This window comes from Berghia stephanieae, chromosome 13 (genome assembly GCF_034508935.2).
Source record: "Berghia stephanieae isolate SIO BIC M18660-M18661 chromosome 13, UCSD_Bste_1.3, whole genome shotgun sequence".
Lineage (NCBI taxonomy): Eukaryota > Metazoa > Mollusca > Gastropoda > Nudibranchia > Aeolidiidae > Berghia > Berghia stephanieae.
In genome coordinates, this window is record NC_088372.1 from 15,547,671 (window position 1) to 15,565,874 (window position 18,204).

General features: G+C 36.2%; 2 protein-coding genes across 6 annotated transcripts in view; both read right to left on the reverse strand.

Moving 5' to 3' along the window:
• Positions 1-18,204, reverse strand: part of LOC144958531 (puromycin-sensitive aminopeptidase-like) — a 37,676-nt gene that overhangs the window by 7,123 nt on the left and 12,349 nt on the right. For all 5 annotated transcript variants that reach the window (XM_078890566.1, XM_078890565.1, XM_078890569.1 and 2 more), the window contains exons 5-15: positions 11,514-11,636; positions 10,932-11,039; positions 10,044-10,244; positions 8,323-8,419; positions 7,443-7,591; positions 6,107-6,271; positions 5,136-5,240; positions 3,807-3,962; positions 2,701-2,916; positions 1,755-1,889; positions 573-698 (exon numbers count right to left, since the gene is read on the reverse strand). In XM_078890566.1, the coding sequence (XP_078746692.1) occupies positions 573-698; positions 1,755-1,889; positions 2,701-2,916; positions 3,807-3,962; positions 5,136-5,240; positions 6,107-6,271; positions 7,443-7,591; positions 8,323-8,419; positions 10,044-10,244; positions 10,932-11,039; positions 11,514-11,636 (1,581 nt within the window). The remainder of the gene's footprint in view (positions 1-572; positions 699-1,754; positions 1,890-2,700; positions 2,917-3,806; positions 3,963-5,135; positions 5,241-6,106; positions 6,272-7,442; positions 7,592-8,322; positions 8,420-10,043; positions 10,245-10,931; positions 11,040-11,513; positions 11,637-18,204) is intronic.
• On the reverse strand, positions 13,686-18,004 carry LOC144958928 (uncharacterized). Its single transcript, XM_078891227.1, has 3 exons — positions 17,886-18,004; positions 16,740-17,250; positions 13,686-16,251 (listed from the first exon to the last, which is right to left on the reverse strand). The coding sequence occupies exons 1-3, from the start codon at positions 18,002-18,004 to the stop codon at positions 16,075-16,077; spliced, it is 807 nt and encodes a 268-aa protein (XP_078747353.1). The 3' UTR covers positions 13,686-16,074.

The following is an 18,204-nucleotide window of genomic DNA, read 5'->3' on the forward strand; positions in this document are numbered from 1 at the left end:
ATATCAGCTCCCAAAACAATAACTATGCATTTGACTGTTTTCCTCCCAGCTAGGACTCCGGCCAGGGCCAGGACAAAACCAAGTAATCTCATTCCAAGACAAAGACAGAATGCAAGTTGGAAAACAGATATAGGGGGATAGAAGACACAGTATGTACCCCCCTGCCCACTATGGGAGGTAGAAACCCCACCCAGAACACTGGATTTATAGGGGAAAAAAAAAATGACTATAATTTTGTTTCTAGTGGGCTTGAAATGACTGAAATCCATGTTTAATACATTTCTAGAAATCTTGAAAAGATTTAAGAATTTGGCTCCATCTTCTAAGTAACTGCAGTTATGGCGATTTCAAACGTTCAAGCAAGCACATTGTGTTGTTTCTGGTGTCATAGTCTCCTTCGTTCTGCTTTTTACGAACATTATCCGACATCGTTACATATTGATTGTTTAAAGCAGCACAGCCAATTTGAATTTATAAATATAGAAAACTTTTTTTAAATGTTCAGCTTCATTGAATATTCTCGATCTTTGGTTTTTTCTATAAAAAATAGAATTTATTCTTTTCCTTTTTACCTGCAATAAGAGACTGATGGAAGCAATGTTTGCAGACAAATTGGCCCAAACAGTATAGTTCTTCTCATTTTCAAACGCATGAGCAACCTTCAAAACATCAACAGCTGGGGTAAGGCCTGCACGAGACTGTATAAAGAAGACAAATGAATGAAGAAATTAATATGTTTATTGTGTTTAGGGAGTTAATTATTTCTTACAAAACTTCAGGGTCATTTCAATATTTGGATAAAAGCAGAAATAAGAACAATCAAAATACAAAAGATTTTTAATAACACACAAATAACACCCAGTATTCGTTGTTTGTTTTGTTTTTAAGGGTTTTACAGCGCTTGCAACACAGGTCACATCAATGTACGTAAAAAGTAAGAAAATGGGATAGTAAAAAGTTCTAGAATTACAATTAAAGCACCCAAGAAAAGGTAAGACAAAGGGGTATTGGTTCAAATAGGAAACAGATGTAGATTTCAAGACCACACTATCAAAGTACTTAGTTTAAGATCACCTAAAAGTCTCATCCAGACACTAGCACAGATCTCCACAAAGAGGAATACACTCAAATATTTACAAATCATATATATGTTAAAAAAACATAATACAGTGCATAACAGAGAGATGATTTACAAGGAAAAAATATCATCTCCCAAAACTAACAATACATTTGACTGTTTCCCTCTCAGCTAGGTATCTGGCCAGGGCCACGACAAAACCAAGTAATCTCATTCCAAGACAAAGACAGAAAGCAAGTTGGAAAACAGAGATAGGGGGATAGAAGACACGGTATTGATTGGACATCTGGGCCCGTTAAAACTTTTGCAAAGCTATTTGCAATAAATAACCTATAGCATCCTACCCAAAGAGTAGCAAATAATAGCTAATGTTTACTTAATAATTCTTTTTTAAAACCCAAGATAATCCCATGATTCAGAATTCTTACGGCTCTGAAGAACCAACACAACTGCCTATCAGCACTTGAAATATACTTTGGTCATATAAGAGCCTTGAAGACACAAGCAATTATAGAAAAATAAAATTATTTGCAACAAATGACTACAAATAATCATTTAAATCAAGAGGAAGGTACGATAAAATTTGTTGTTCCCAAGACTTTTTAGTACATTGATTTTTTCCCCAACAAAAAAAAATGTCAAAAAGGTGAAAATACAGTAAAATTAGAAAACTTACCAAAGCAAAGAGATCAGACTGCAAACCCAGTCTGTCTTTGGGAGGCATGGATAGGTCCCTCACAGCAGGAATCATCATTTCCAGCATTTCTGTTGGGTACATGACTCGGTACATACCACCAGTTCCAGCATTCAACTGAAATTTATTATTATAATATAATATATATATATATATATATATATAATATATATATATATATAATATATATATATATATATATATATTATATATATATATATATATATATATATATAGAAGATGTTGGCTTTATAAAAGTTTGATTTTGGGTATTTTTGATTGATTCCTTCTAGTTAAACCCTAAAACAGATTTTTTTTTTGAAATGTCAAAATCTGGGCAACAATATTATTCTTAATTAAAACTATGATTTATATCATTATAAAACCATGCATATATTCTGACATGGAATTCACTAACTATGGAAGGTTTTTGTAACCATAAAATACAAAGGCATTAATAAAAATAACAGAAGCGTGGTCCATAGATATATCAAATCTATTTTTTAATGATAAACATTGCACCAATATATCTTTTATCTATATTTCATTACCATATTCTAAGCACCTAACAATTTATGTTTTTCTTTCAGGTAGACTACACCGGATGGGGCATGCTTGTGCGCTATTTTTAGACAAGACAAGACTGGGAGACCTGCATATTCGGTTGGTTTTAAGGCTATAGATAGCTCAGTTGGTAGATCACTGGCCTCACACACAAAGGGATTGATATCGATCCTGCGTGAAATCGAAATTGTTATTTTATGTCCATCCAGCAATGATTGGGTAGCTGGATCTATTAGCTCTGGTGGAAAGTACTTTAAGATACACTTGAGTCCTATCCAAAAGATACCAAGCAATTGCTATTGTTCATTTCATGCTATATAATGCTATATTTCATGCTCCATCATCTTATTTTATTTTTTCATACCTTGACCCATTTTCCTTCAGAGACTTGGGGCAGGTCAAAGCTCTCTTCTTTTTTATCTAAAAGACCTAAGTCCAGCTCCTTGTTTGGATCATTTTGTGTACAGGCAGAGATGGGCACCATCCAGTGGAATTCCTTGGTGGGCTGTGACCCATTGGCTGTGAACTTGCTCTGGTTGACTGTTATGGTGCGCTCTTCTCCATTTTGTTGTTGGGATACCTGAAATGATGAATGGCACTCAATTTTAAAGAATAATATTAAGACCTGTAAATGATTCTGAAGAACAGAATGGTCTGAACTTTTTCCACACTAAAATTTTCTTTTTACACCACTCTCAATAGCTCCTAGGTCAGCAGAACAATCTACACAATCTTCTGGTACTTTGAAATTGAGGCAAACTAGATTAAGATTTCAAAGAAAATGTCAAAGTTATTTGTTGTTGTTTGTTGCTTTAGGTCTCTTCCAACACAATTGAGGTTATATGAGAGACGCTGAAACAAAAAACAAGCAATCTAACAAAAATGTACAAATGTAAATCAAAATCATAACCTAAAGATATCATAAGCAAATTATAAATAACCAAGAACAAACAGGCAGAAGGTTACAGAAAAAATATCCCTGTCAAAAATAATCACAAACCAAGAAGCAGATGGCTAGTAAAGAGAAGAAAACGACATCACTATCGATCGTACACCATGCGAACATCATAGGTATATGATTCAAGGTGTGCTCCATCCAACACCCGCTGTCAAAAGTTAATCCAAAATCAAAAGGTGTTTAAAAAAAAAAAAAATGTATATACCAATTAAATATGTATATATGCAGCAGGTTATATGTCTTTTGAAACGGAAGAAGAAAATTTAATTCTAATTTGATTAATTTATTTTTTTTATGCTCTTTCAAAAATAATGAATAGAGTTGCTGGTTATCTTTTTCTTTCTTTTTAAAATTTTTTTTTTATAAATGTAAACCTTTACCATTGTAATTTTGATCAATCTCATTCCAAATCTAACTTCTGGCAATTACACAAGCGTAACACCAAACTGATGGGGCATATATTCCATTTTCCAATTTTTTTTTTTTTTTTTAATTTTAAAAAGGAATCTTACTTTCAGTACTGGGAATCCCATCTGCTTAGTCCATGTCTTCATAATTTCACCTACAGGTTTCTTACTGGCTTCCTCAAGAGCAGCCCATAGGTCCTCAGTGAAAGTGTTAGAGTACTGGTGGCGGGTCAGGTATGTGTGCATGCCTTTCCGGAAATCCTTAAAGAGAGAGGAAAATATATAATAAGTTATAATATTTATTCGTATGGCTGAGAGTAATTCATTAGAGTTTTTTGAGATGCAAGAATTTGTTTTTATTTTACTCGTGTGCAACTCCAGGAAGATGAAAAAAGAATAAAATTTGACAAATTTAAAAATACAAAAATATTTTTTTCCCCCAAAATATCAAAAAAGTTTGTGTCATTTTTTATTTTAGATATATGCTTTGTCCTAAAATCTCACTAAATTTCAAAGCTCTAGATTAAAAACTGTACAAATTATTTTTTATATATCAAAATGTAACAATCTAATAAAATAGCGGTTAAGCTGATATAGGAAATTCAATCCTGAGTTCATGACAACTACCAGATGTGACAATGTTCAAGCATTGGAAGAATACATATTTTGATATTATATATCATCTTTTCTGGCTTAATTTATGCTTTCCAATGATGAATGTATAAGTTCAAAGTTTGATGTTTGAACTATCTAAAAATGAAAATAGCTCGATTTTGGGACTTGGTGCCAAAATTGATGAAAATTGCCATTGCAAGTTTCCTTAACTTGAAGAAAAGAAAGTGGAAAAGGAAATTGTTGAATTAATCCATTGGTATTAGCAGATGACAAGCGCTTTTTTTTTTTTTAAATGATGTTTTAAAAAGTTTTGGTAAATCACTTCCCATTATGTTGGTCTCTTCACCCAGGTTTAAGCTTTAGTATTCTCTTACTATTTAGGTTAAAGAAAACCACTGACCCAAACTTACTTCAGGAGCAAGGATAGCTCAGTGGTAGAACATTTGCTTAACAAGCAAGGGGATTGGTATTGATCATTGGTGAAGGTCCGATCAATTTTTTTCTGACCCCCCTTTCCCCCAGTAGCAATTGATTAGCAGAGTCTGTTAGATCTAGAGGAAAGAATTTTGCAATTAACATCGTTGTCTCTTTCCGAAAAAAAAATTGTGGTATCGCCTTACAGGTGTTATGTCCCTTCCTACATGTTGCGTGTTGCTGTTGGCCAGGGATCCCTTATAAAGCGATTTGAGGATGTTTAGTGGATATTGCACTATATAAAAGCTCTTTTTTTTTTTTATCCAAATGAGCAATTTTTCTCCTATCACTAGCTTATAATACAATGAGAAAAAATAAAAAAGGAATCAATAATGGTGGTCCAACCTTGTCACCAATGTATTTGTGCAACATCCTGATAACAGAACATCCTTTACTGTAGGAAATGGCATCAAAGATTTCATCCACTTCTGATGGGTGGCCCACTTCCACCTGAAATTGGAATAAAGGAGATATTATTTTACTTCTTTTCATCATACCAGTTGCTCAATTGAATTATCTTTGAGAACAGATTTTACAACAAATTTATTATGAACTAGAACAGCTGAAATAAGAATCGCGGTTGTCCCTGTTGGAAAAAAAATGTATAACAATGCCATATCTTATCCTAGGTGTTGAGTAATTCTATTGGCTTGGAATCACTCGTCGAGTGCTTTGAGTACATTATTTTTATTAGATTGAGTACTATAAATGCTTACATTCCAGTCAGGTTAGCAATTAACTCACAAGCAAACAGATTGATTTCAGCAGAGATAAGTTCTGACTCTTCTGTCCATCTAGCGCAGAGTGAGTAGCTGGACTTGGTGAGAAAAGTACTTTATAATAGACTATTGTCTTATTCAAAGTTCATTGCAAGCAACTGGTACTGAAAGTTTGATGACAAAGAAAATGAGATAAACTCCGGATTCATAAGCCTTATGAATTACGATTTGGTAACCAATCAATCTACTTTTGTGGAGAACCCTCGTAAACCTTGAAAAAGTATATATGGAAAAGGTAACAATAATGAAACCTGCCTTTTCTTTTTACAATTTTTAACGTAAAATTTCTATTCATTAAAAATAAAATAAGAATAACACAGATCATGTTTATAAAATAAATGAAAAATGTAATAGAACTTGGAAATAGAACCATTATCTAAAAGTGGGTGAAATAAAAACGTTTACACAAATTTCCACCTGAAGCGAGACAAAATGAGGCTAATTCTTTTGTTTTTTAATCTATAGGTTTCAATTCTAACAGTATAGGAGGCAGGATTGAGATAAGGACACATGGACAAAGATAGAGAGCTGTCTCACCTCAATGGGATGACTGTTGTCCAAAGCATCCATATCCAAAGCCCTGCCAAGGTCAGTGTTGACAAACTGTGTCCAGACATCGTACTCGGGGAAACAGTGATCAACGCATAGGTACTCTATCCACGATGCAAAGCCCTCATTCAACCATAAGTGTGTCCACCATTCCTGTTGTATAAAGTAAAAAACAAAACAAAACAAACAATCAATATCTCTGTGGGTTATAATGTTTAAGAAACAAGGCTATCTATAATTCTATCCTGCTATGAAACCCATATCACCTGAAAGAGAAAAGCTTGTATGGAAAAGCTAACAACAGAATTATAATGGAAAGGGTAATGGAGGCAGGGGAACAACAATCCTCTTTATACAAACCGACCAAACTTTGATGCAAATACCTTAGACAACAGGATGTCTTTAAGTCTTCAACTTCAAGAGTGACAACAGGTTTGCCTAAAATCTTCTTTTGAGCCTTATCGTAATCGTATAGAATTTAATCCTGACAGATTTTCTTTTTATAAAGGGTTGTATTTTCACCAAAAAAAAAAACATACAGAAAGATCTCTTTATAACAAACAGTATCTGATATGCATGAATCATTCTCATTATTTCAGTAAGCTTAGTGCGGCTATGTGTTATTGTGGTATGACACTCTCTTTCGGATTGGAAGGTCCTGGGTTGGAGCCTCGCTCGGCAAATAGTTGAGTCCTTGGAAAAGACTCTTTACTCACATTCTCTCACTGTACTCAGGTGTAAAATGAGTACCTGGCCGTTAACAGCGTTGTCTCTGTCCGAAATTTTTTTTGTAATATCGCCTAACAGACATCATGTTTCGTTCTACATGTTAATGTTGCTCTTGGCTAGGCATGTTAATGGAAATTGCACTATATAAAAGCTCAAGTTTTTTTGTTTTTTTTTAAAGTCACATTGGGGGTTCAGACAGCTCGGTAAAGAGCACTTGGGTCACATGCAAAGGGACCATAATGGATGCCAGATGCAGGCAAACATTTTTCTGACTCCTCTTTCCACCAAGCAGTGAATTAATTGATAGCTGGGTCTGTCAAATCTGATAGAAAGTACTTTGCGATTGACTAGCAAGCAATAGCTATTGTCCATTTCAAACTATAAAAACTGGGATAAACTCCTACTCCATAAGCTTTGTGGCTGTGAAGAACTAAATAGTCATATCATCCAAAATACATTAACTTTCTAGAGCTCATATGAATGGAAAATCAAACAATAAATTTGTTAAGTTACTATGAGGTTGTACTTAAAAACAGAAGATCAATCCCCAAGACATTGGACTTCTGCAGTAATCATAATGAACAAGAAATCTTACCATGGTGACCAAATTTCCAAACCACTGGTGAGCCAGCTCATGACCAACAACCAAAGCAACATATTGCTTGATACGACCTGAAGAGTTTTCTGGGTCCACCAAGAGGGCTGTCTCTCTGTATGTAACCAGACCCCAGTTTTCCATCGCCCCTGGTAGGGTGGAAATGTAAAAAATGTTTTAATTCTGATATGATGAATTATGTCACTAATAAAAAAAAAAAACAATATATAGAAGAAGAAGAAAATCAAGCTAGTAATATGTTGTGGCTAAATTTGATTTTGAGGCCAAAATTTTTAATTCAACTGGAAAAGAAAATTCCAGACATGTATATAAACTAAATCATAAAACGAATGCACATCAGCAAAGAAGATCCAATCAATTTAATTTTAAACTAGTAAGGCATTGAATTTCTACATCGAAAGTAACTTTCTTGTGGTTTAATTTGTTAATCCCTCAAACAATAAATAAGAAAAGTCTGAGATGTGAGGGATGTGCAATCCTAATGATACTACAAATCTGCATAATACATTATGTGTCATATACAGTGGACTGGTGATTCATTAAATTACATCAAAATTGAAGACATCTGTGTATTTGTTAATAATTGACTTAGGGGGAATTACAAATTTTTATAAATTCATTTATTTTTATCTTTTACTCTCGATGTTGCTAAAAGTTGTAATAATGCTCAGTTAAAAGATTTGAGATTAAAAATTGAGAAAAAAAAAGCAAAGCTGATAAGATCCAGCCATGTAAGCCAATCAAAACAACAAAAAACTTTACTTTTTTCATAATTCAACAGGTTTAAAGCATTAATCAAAGATAACATATTTACAACAACAAAAAATAGGAGTGATATAAAATAATTTATTTTATTTACCTGCAGAGAAATCTGCAATGGCAATCAGATCCATCTTTGGAAGGGGATAAGCAATACCAAAATAATCTTTGTAGAATGGAAGAGTTTTCACAGCCACCTAAAAGAAAATAAAAGAAGACACGTATGAATTCATTGGTAAAAATTTTCCATAAAAATAGAACTGAGAATCAGTTGCAATATGTAATTCCAACTTTCAGATTAAGAGCCTATTCTCATGCAGTTACTTTCAGATTGAACAGTCTATGGTTCAAGACCTGTTATAGGCAGTGCAAACTTGAGTCATTTGAAAACGCTATTTACTCACACACCCTCATTGTAGTTAAATGAAAAATGAGTAGCAAGCCGCTGTGAGCAAAATAAAATTGTTACAACGCCTTAGAAGCATCTGTCTCCTACATGGAAAGTGTTGCTGGTGGTTTGGGACCTCTTGTAAAATAGTACTGAGAGATGTTTGCATTATGTAATCCCATTTTCAGATGACTACTCAAAATTCACAGATAAAATTGGGCCAATCACTTTGCATCTGTGTTATACAATAGGAATATCCCCAGCCGTCTTCTATTCCTTGTTAGATCCCTTACTGCTTTGCAATAGATTGTCAAACACCTCCCCCCCCCCCCCCCCCCCCCCCCCCCCCCCCCCCCCCCACACACACACACATATTAGTTCAGTAATCTATTACATTATTAATTATGACAGGCCTATTTAAATGGGTATCACAAATGTTGCAAACAAGCTAAAACCCTCAAAGTATCTTGATAAATCTTAGTAAGCCTATGGAACTGGGATTATAGGGCCCAACATTTACTACTACTACTACTACTACTTCTAATACTACTACTACTACTACTACAAGAACAACTACTATTAACATCACTACCAATAATACCACTACTACTACTAACACCACTACCAATACCACTGCAACAAATATTACTTCTACTTCTACTACTGCCACTATGACAAATACCACTACAATCATCACTGCCACTACTACTATTACCACTACTACTACTACTTTTCAAAGAGCTAAAATCGGATACCCTAACGCACATAACCATCATCACCAAAAACCATGTTTTGACTATTGTATAACAATCTAGATTTTGAGCTGTTTCTGTTCCTTAATTTAATTTGCTAGTGAAAAAAAAAAAAAAGCACAATCCTGGGACATGCAAGGGGCAATCAATATACATAAAAACAACTCAATCATTTAATTATTTTAAAAAATTAAAAAATCTCCAGATTGTCAAATCACAAAGTCCCGATTTTATCAAGACAGGTATAAATAACACTCATACAACCATTACTACTTCTATTACTGCTACCACTATTTGTGCAGCTATGTGGTCTTGTGGTATGACACTCACTTTTGGATCAGAAGGTCATGGGTTCGAGCCTCGGTCAGTGCATAGTTGAGTCCTTGGCAAAGGCTCTTTACTCATATTCTCTCATCGTACTCAGGTGTAAAATTAGTACCTGGCCGTTAACAGCGTTCTCTCAGTACGAAAAAAAAAAATTAATATCGCCTAACAGGTGACATGTCCCGTCTTAAATATTAAGTATTGCTGTTGGCCAGGGACCCCTTGTAAAGCGCTTTGAGCACATTTAGTGGATATTGCAGTGTGTAAAAGCTCATATTTTTTTTTTTACTATTACTACTTCCACTTCAACAATTATTACCACTACTACAACGACTGAACAAAACAAGCAATGCTCACATCCAAAGCAAAAGAACCTTGTTCTTTCTTTCCCAAGGGTGTGTATACTCGGATCTTGACCCCGTCTTGGTCAGCCCCCTCCACATAGTCGTACTCTCCAACAACAAATGCCAGCAGGTAGGTGGACATAATGGGTGTGCGGTCAAAGGTGACTTCCCGTAGATTATCCTCACCTTTGACATCTTTGTCTGAAACCACAGGCTGAGGAGGAGATAAAGGGGAAATTTGTTTTTAGGGTCTATTCCAAGGGAGGACTGGAAAATTCTGGGTGTCAGCAGCAGTGAAAAACACCCCGAAGTGAGTTAGGATGAGGTGATTTGCTTAAGGCCAGACAGCACCCATAGCACTGTGCGATGCTGCCCCCTAAAAAGACTGTTTCACGTTGTATGTGAAATGAAAATTACATTAAATTAATATATTCAATACCACAGTTAACTAGATAAGAAAAAAAAAAATGATACATAGTAAGAAAGTGATACATTCTTCATAGTGATAACTTCTTGGAATGTTTATGTCATATAGTTTCCATTAATTTCTATATCCTTGCACTTTATCCACCATAACTTGCATCTCAGTTGATCTATTGTAACAAGCAACACATTTATGTCACTCCTGCTGTGCTGGTGCTAGTCTCTAAATTTCAGCATCATTTTGAAAATATTCAAGTCAGGTTAAAACTGATGAATACTACATCAATACCCCTGCAACAAATACTACTACTACTACTTCTACTACTGCCACTATGATAACTACCACTACAAGTCAGCTTAAAACTGATGAATACTACATTGCTCTTTTATTTCCGCGGCTCTTATAAATAATGGATTTTTATTCATCTTTTAGTGCCCAATGTTTTGACAACGATCATTGTCTCATTTTCAGTCATACCATGTTGGATAAAGCTACTCTGTCTTTCGGGACCACAAGAGTCACATCAAAGGTGGCCTTGATAGCTGGTTCATCCCAGCATGGAAATGATCTGCGAGCATCAGTAGCCTAGATTATAAATAAGAAAATATTAAAAAAAGAGTTGAACAATTCTGAACGTATACTTCAGTAAGCAATTATTCATGTATAAACAATTTGACAGCTTTGAAAGAAAAAAAAAAAGAAATGAAAATAACATCTGACAAGGAACTTTCCAAAGTCAAAAATGCTCATCAGCCAACATCAAAAAAATGATAAAAAAGATAATGTAATATCTAAAACCTAGTATGGACACAGATGTCTTATTAACGTTTAATTGGGATGAATGATGTAAAATATTGAGAAAAAATTATTCAATTTCAAAAGAAGTAAGTCACAATAGTTGGATTTCTATCAGCATTTAATTTCAACAATTTATAGCATGTATAATTAACTTGTAAACATACAAGGAATTTACATATTTTCTAGAAACTGTAAAAACTAAAGTGATAATTGATTTTTTCCCTTATTCCAAAATTTATTCAAATAAAATAAATCATCTACCTCGAACTGAGTGACAGCAGCATATCTCTCCTCCTCTCCAACTGTGTACTTGCTGCGGTAAAATCCTCTCATTTTATCATTCAGCAAACCTGTGAAACTCATGGATAAGCTACCGGTACCAACCTGTGAATTTTATGAAAAATAATGTTATTTTCCTCTCTCCTTTTTCATATTAAACAGAAATTTAAAAAAAAACAAAAACAAAATTGAATAAGAATGAAGGTCATATCAACTATGTAAAGGTTGATGAGCAGGCACATTTACAAAACAATGTCAAGTAATCTACGACATGCACGGAAAATCACTTATCACTTTTTTTTTTTTTTACATCAAGCATTAGAAATTAAAAGAAATCAACATTGAATAAGAAGAAGTATAATATAAATAATTGCTAAAACATGTATATAGGATGCTTGTATGTAGCAAAGTTCTTTCTAGAAAATCTGATTTTACACCCAGCTAAAATATAAAGAAAATCAAGATGGTAACTTTGACTCGTATATATTGAAAATAATACCGAAAATAAAAAAAACAAATTTATTTTTTTTCAATTTCCATTTAAATTGAGATTGATACTGAAAGACATGGGAAAATATGGATACATGGAAAGTGTGCAGATGATTAAATTTGAGATAAATGAGTAAAGCATATATGGGGGTGGATTCAGAGGGGTGATTTATCAGTGGAAAAGAGAGAGAGAGAAAAGGAGAGAGGGAGAGAGAAAAGTTTCTTTGACTTCAGCTATGAACAAATTAAATCATTTTGTCACTATGAATTATAAGGGTAGACACAAAAACTACAAATTAAATGAATATATAATATCAAACTAACCTGAATAAATACAAATTTGCACAACGCAAACAAATCTACATTAGAATTCATTGCTTATTCAGTTCAAGGCATTGGCACAAAACCAAACAAAAGAAGCAAAAAAACTTGAACAGCATATCAATGAATGGAATGCATGTTTTTGTTTTTTTTAAGACAAAGTCACTCTTCAACCGATGACGCATCAAGTCTATTGAGCAAAATTATCCAATGAAAATGCTTTATTTTGACATGTGATGAAACCGTTCAATAGATCTTTATATCACCTGCATTTCTTTTTTTTTAATCTCCTGCATGTTGGGGTTTCTTGCAGTTGAACTGTTTGCAATCGAAGACACCATGTGATAGTAAGCAATAGAACTACAATCAAGTAAAAACCTACAAGCCAGTCATCATTAGATCAATTAAACACGTTTTTCACTGTAACTACAATAGCTTAGGGGGTCCCGATAGCTCAGTTGGTAGAGCAATCGCTTCACAAGCTAAGGGACTGGGATGGAACCCCTTGTCCATCCAGCAATGTTTGGATAGTTGGATGTGTTAGATCTGGTTGAAAGTACTTTACGATAGACTGGCGTCCTAGCAACCAATTGTTAATGTCACTTTCATGCTAAAGAAACTGGGATAAACTCCAGCTCCGTGGGTCTAATGGCTCTGAAGGAATTTGTTACATCGGAAGGGCTAGGGAGAAGGGTTTACTGAAGGTTGACCGGCTCTCCTCATACAATAAGCCAGACAATAGAAAAAAATAAAGCAAGGTTAATAAGAGACCCTTTTAAATGGTTTTCATCGTTGGATAGGCACTGATCAAAGGAATTATCTGAAACTAATAGAAATAGATCACAGCTACCAACATAAAGCCCTGTCCTGTGCTAAGTTCTTTGAGAATGAGAGCAAAATTGACATATAACTTGGTGCAGACCAGAGAGTTTATAAGCTAACGCTTAGAGAGCTCTCTCTTCCCTCCCGCTCTCCATGACAACAATGCATTTCATTGCGTATCAGCCGAAAAAATGTGTGTCACGAAATAGGCGCGGATCACTGAATGTGTGTTTCGTCTGCTAGAGATCGGCTGCTCTTTTTCTTTACTATCGACTCAGGCTTTATGTGCAAATCGTACCGATTAGTTTGATTCTCTAGATCAGGTTACGATAACTTTGTAAGATTATAAAATAAATTAGACTTATAATAAAAATGATAATGATGTGTGTGTGTGTGTGTGTGAGAGAGAGAGAGAGAGAGAGAGAGAGAGAGAGAGAGAGAGAGAGAGAGAGAGAGAGAGAGAGAGAGAGAAAGAGGAGGGGGGGGGGATAAACTTTGACAAAAAAATAAATCTAACTCAACTTTACAGCGAAAATCATGATTTATTTTTAAAATAACTTGATGGAAACAAACGACCTTTGTATTTTCAACAAAGCCATAACTCTCTCTCTCTCTCTCTCTCTATCTCTCTCTCTCTCTCCCTCTCTCTGTCTCTCTCTCTCCCTCTCTCTCTCTCTCTCTCTCTCTCTGTAAGTGTGTGTTTAATAAACACACGTATAGTTCAAAATAATATGTACAGTGAAAAAAATAGCATGCATGAATAAGATGACGTCAAGTTGCGTTGCATAGATTAATGACCACAAGTACAATTTAACATTATGAAGGAGAGAAATACAAAATACATGTACACAAAAAGACTCCCCCCCCCCCATCTCTCTCTCTCTCTCTCTCTCTCTCTCTCTCTCTCTCTCTCTCTCTCTCTCTCTCTCTCTCTCTCTCGTGAAAGTATTCTAGAATCTAATCTAAAACACATTTTATAAACTGAAAAATGGCTCAGTAAAATCACAAATATAATAAGAGAATAGGGGGACAATGCTGCACCAACACCGATGATTGACAGTGACAGACCAGAATTGATAACCTCGGTATACATCCATTGTCTCCTGAGACAGACGGACGCCAACAGCAACAGGCATACCGGTAAGAAAACAAATCAGCGACATGTCAAATCTACACATGGCTAAATGTGGCAGCCTTCCTATTTCTATGGGTGGGCTGTTTTTCTGACAGTGTCTGATTCATTAACTTAATGTGATGGTGAAGTCTGACATTAGTGAACAAATTAGCTACATAAAAAAGTAAGTCACACTTTCCATTTTTGCAACCAAGGCCCATGTGGGGTGGAATGCTTACCACAAGCCGTCTAATGATCCTATTTCTCAGACCAGTAATGTGCAGTGTGGGAGTAATGGCGTCTCTGAATTCCTTTTCCATAATTTCTATGATACAGAGAAGTTCTGAACTTGGTGCACAGAGACCGCCATGCTTACAACCCTGAAAGTTCTTTGCATGCAGGAATACTTGACTCTCTTTGCTAGGGTCCTTGTCACCTTTCAATAAATCTTGACAGTCTGTACACACATGGGGCATTAATTTGACTGCAATATACCCAGATATGTAAGTTGTTACATTCTGTTCAATTGGTGTAAGGGATGGCATAGTTGATGGCAACATCAGCTGTCTAATTTCCTGTGGCACATCTTGTTGAAGGCGTGTCTTGACTGCCAATGTTGACCCTTTGAAAGAGATGGTGTCAAGAGAGAAAAGGAAAGTGTCCAGGTCTTCCTTGCAGTTTTTACGGTCACTTGTTATGAGGACCGAGTCAACCATACACTGCCTTAAAGCAGCTTTGAATTGGCCACAGTCAGGGTTGAATCGATGGCCTCCTTTACCTCGTATCACAGAAAACATGTTTTCAAGGCAGTCCTGATTGAGGCGATCTGTGAGTAGAGTTGAAGCCAAAGTTCATGTGCAATTCTGTCCACAGCTCGGTGAGACACTGGGCGTTAAGTTTCCATCCATCAAGACATGGAACAGTTCCAGACTTGTTGTTGCACCTAATTGTAGTCAACCACTGCAAAGATTCAGTCAAGAAATCATGATGAGTTGAAGTAGCAGTAATTGCGTGGCCCATCACGTTCTTGCTTCTGAGGCTGCGGCTATTAAAGCAGTTGAAAAGCTGATCAAACTTCTCAACAAAGCTTGCAGTGTGAATGGCTTCTGCAGGGAGTGCTTTCAGGGTAGCCATCGTTGATATGCCTGCAGCAACACTGTGGCTTAACACCTGTGTAGCAAGGTTCACCCTTAAATGGCTGAATGGTGGCATGCTAATGTGCTTTCTGGTAAGCTTTGGTGCTAATCTAATAGGTGAAGTGCAATCCACTTCGTAGAACTTCACAACATGCTCCCATGACACATCATGCCCTTTTACAGAAAATCCATGGGATTTAAAATTATTACGAATGCTTTTGAGCAGATGTGGTGGATCATACATAAAAAAAATTTTCTGGTTGTCGAGCATGAAAAATGGACGCTGTGCTGTAATATGCAAACGCGTACACATTGCCCTGTTATTGCTTCCTTGATCACATATTACAAGTTTTGGCACAAGACCAATGGCAACTATGCTTCGAATTGTGTCATGTAATAATGGAAGCAGCAAATTTACCCGCACTGGTCCATTTGAAAGGACATATGAAATCGGCTGTTTCCATTTTGTGCTGAGACCCCTAATCATGAACATAAGGGCGTGGGTTGCATGCTTTTGTGATCGCCCCATGTGGCCGAAATCCTCAAAACCTTGCACTTCGTCGTTTGAGGGGTCGTATTGGAGGAAGGCTTTTAAAGCCATCTCATCCAACACGACGGCGCAGACTTTCTCAACCCCTTTCATTGTTTGGACTTTTAAGTTCTAAAAGGTGCAAAATGTTCGCACATGGTCCAGTCCTAATGTCTTTGGTGATGGCAGTTTGAACAGCCGCTGAAGGAGTCTGTAGGCCTTGCGGGAAGAGTGGTATAAGGATAAAGCCAAGCTTTTATCCCTATTCGTCCATCGCCGCCCTTTTGCACATACATTGGAAACCCGTACCTGTGAGAACAAAATATAACATATTTAAGGGAGCAATAATACTATACTTCATCAGCTAAGGGAGGGAGGGGGTGGGGTGGGGGTGGGAGGGGTGTTCTACCAAATGTTGGCACGTGTTGACATGGGAAGAGGGGGGCAGACTCAAAATGATGTCATCAAAATACAGTATAGGCAAAGTAAGCCTATCAAGTGCAAGACATTGAAAATAGCATTCAAGAAAACGTGGCAGATTAAAATAAGAAAAGGAAATTAGAGATCGTGATGAAGATGTATCAACTTATCCATCCCTCCATTTATCCATCCACCTATTCATTCATCTATCAATCAATCTATCTATCTATCTATCTATCTATCTATCTATCTATCTATCTATCTATCTATCTATCTATCTATCTATCTATCTATCTATCTATCTATCTATCCATCTATCCATCCATCCATCTCTCTGTCAATCGCCTTCCTTTCCCTTGGGCCTTTGAAACACATACCTGTGTGAGGACGAATTCAAGGGCCTCCGGTGACATGTATTTTGACAGTGTTTTTCGCATGGTGTCCATGTTTTCCTCATTTTTTTTGCTCGGTTCTTCCTCCTTCTGTTGCTTCTTGTACATCTTTTGCCGCAGACGCCAAGTCCTTGAGCGTTCCGCCCTCAGTTGACGCTGCAGCGTTGTCACTTTCTTATTGACAGGAGGAAGAGAAGGCACTGTTTTTTCATCACGGAAGCACTGTGAGCTTGTAGAAGCTCCACTATCATAAGTAGTTGTAGTAGCTACATGCCTTGGTTTGGGGGGAGGTCTGGGACTTGCTTGGGGAGGTGGATTCGGGACTGCAAACAGTGTTGGCACCGCACTCTTCAGGAGACGTTTCCTGTGCACTGCACTTGCACTGAAACAGGAAGCATCGAAATGTTCTTCACATAGAACATTTCCTCTGCGCAGTGCATCAGCGGACTTGTCATCCAAATCAGCACGCCTGCAGTTGATGACCCAACGCCTGGACCTGTAAAAAATAACAAACGCAGTTCAATATTGGATCTAGATCTATTATTAGTAATTGATTGAGAGCTAGGTCAGATTAAGAGTTAATTTCATACATAAAAGCACATACTAATTGGCTGAGAGAGACTAGAGTTATGCTTCTCTTTAGATAAACTTCTAAAAAAAAAACTAAGCTCACTTCATTGAGATTACTACTGAACTAGAATCTAAACATAGGCATCACAAGTCTAGTCAATATACATCATATCTAGATCCCTCTAAAGCGCTTTGAGCACATTTATTGGATATTGCGCTATATAAAAGCTAAATTATTTTCAGCATAAATCCACGGGCACAACATATATGGCTATAATTCAATGCCGTGTAGCTACACCGTCGCCCTCTACCCTTTACTGTGTTTTAAATCAATCACATCTACTATTACGGAAAAGGAGAAGAAGAAGATGAAGAAGAAGAAGATAATGGCCCGCCTCACCCCCCACAGAGCCACCTTTACGGGTCACAGTCACGGTGCAGTAGATTAGAACTGGATCAGAAATCTAATGTTCGTTTTTCTCTAGTAACACAATCTAGACTTGTTAATATAGAAATATAGCTATTTGTTAGGGTTAATAGATTAAAGTTTAATTTTCTCACCTTTCAGGATCCTTTGGGAAACGGAAGAAACCTAAATCTGGTCTCTTGTGTCGAGAATTCGAACAATTGATACCCGAACACCACTGGCATTTGTTATGTGTTGTCGGTGTCGGCGCCATCTTAGCTCATTGTTGTACGCGCTTATTTCCACGATCAGCTGTTGACCCAGATACGGGCTTTTTGGCGAGAGAGAGCTCTCGAAGCGTTAGCTATACAATCTCTCTGGTGCAGACTGAGATGAATATTCAACAAATCTACAAGGATGAAGGAAGTTGCCCTGCGCAGCCATATTCAACAAAAAGAAAGAGAATTCCACACT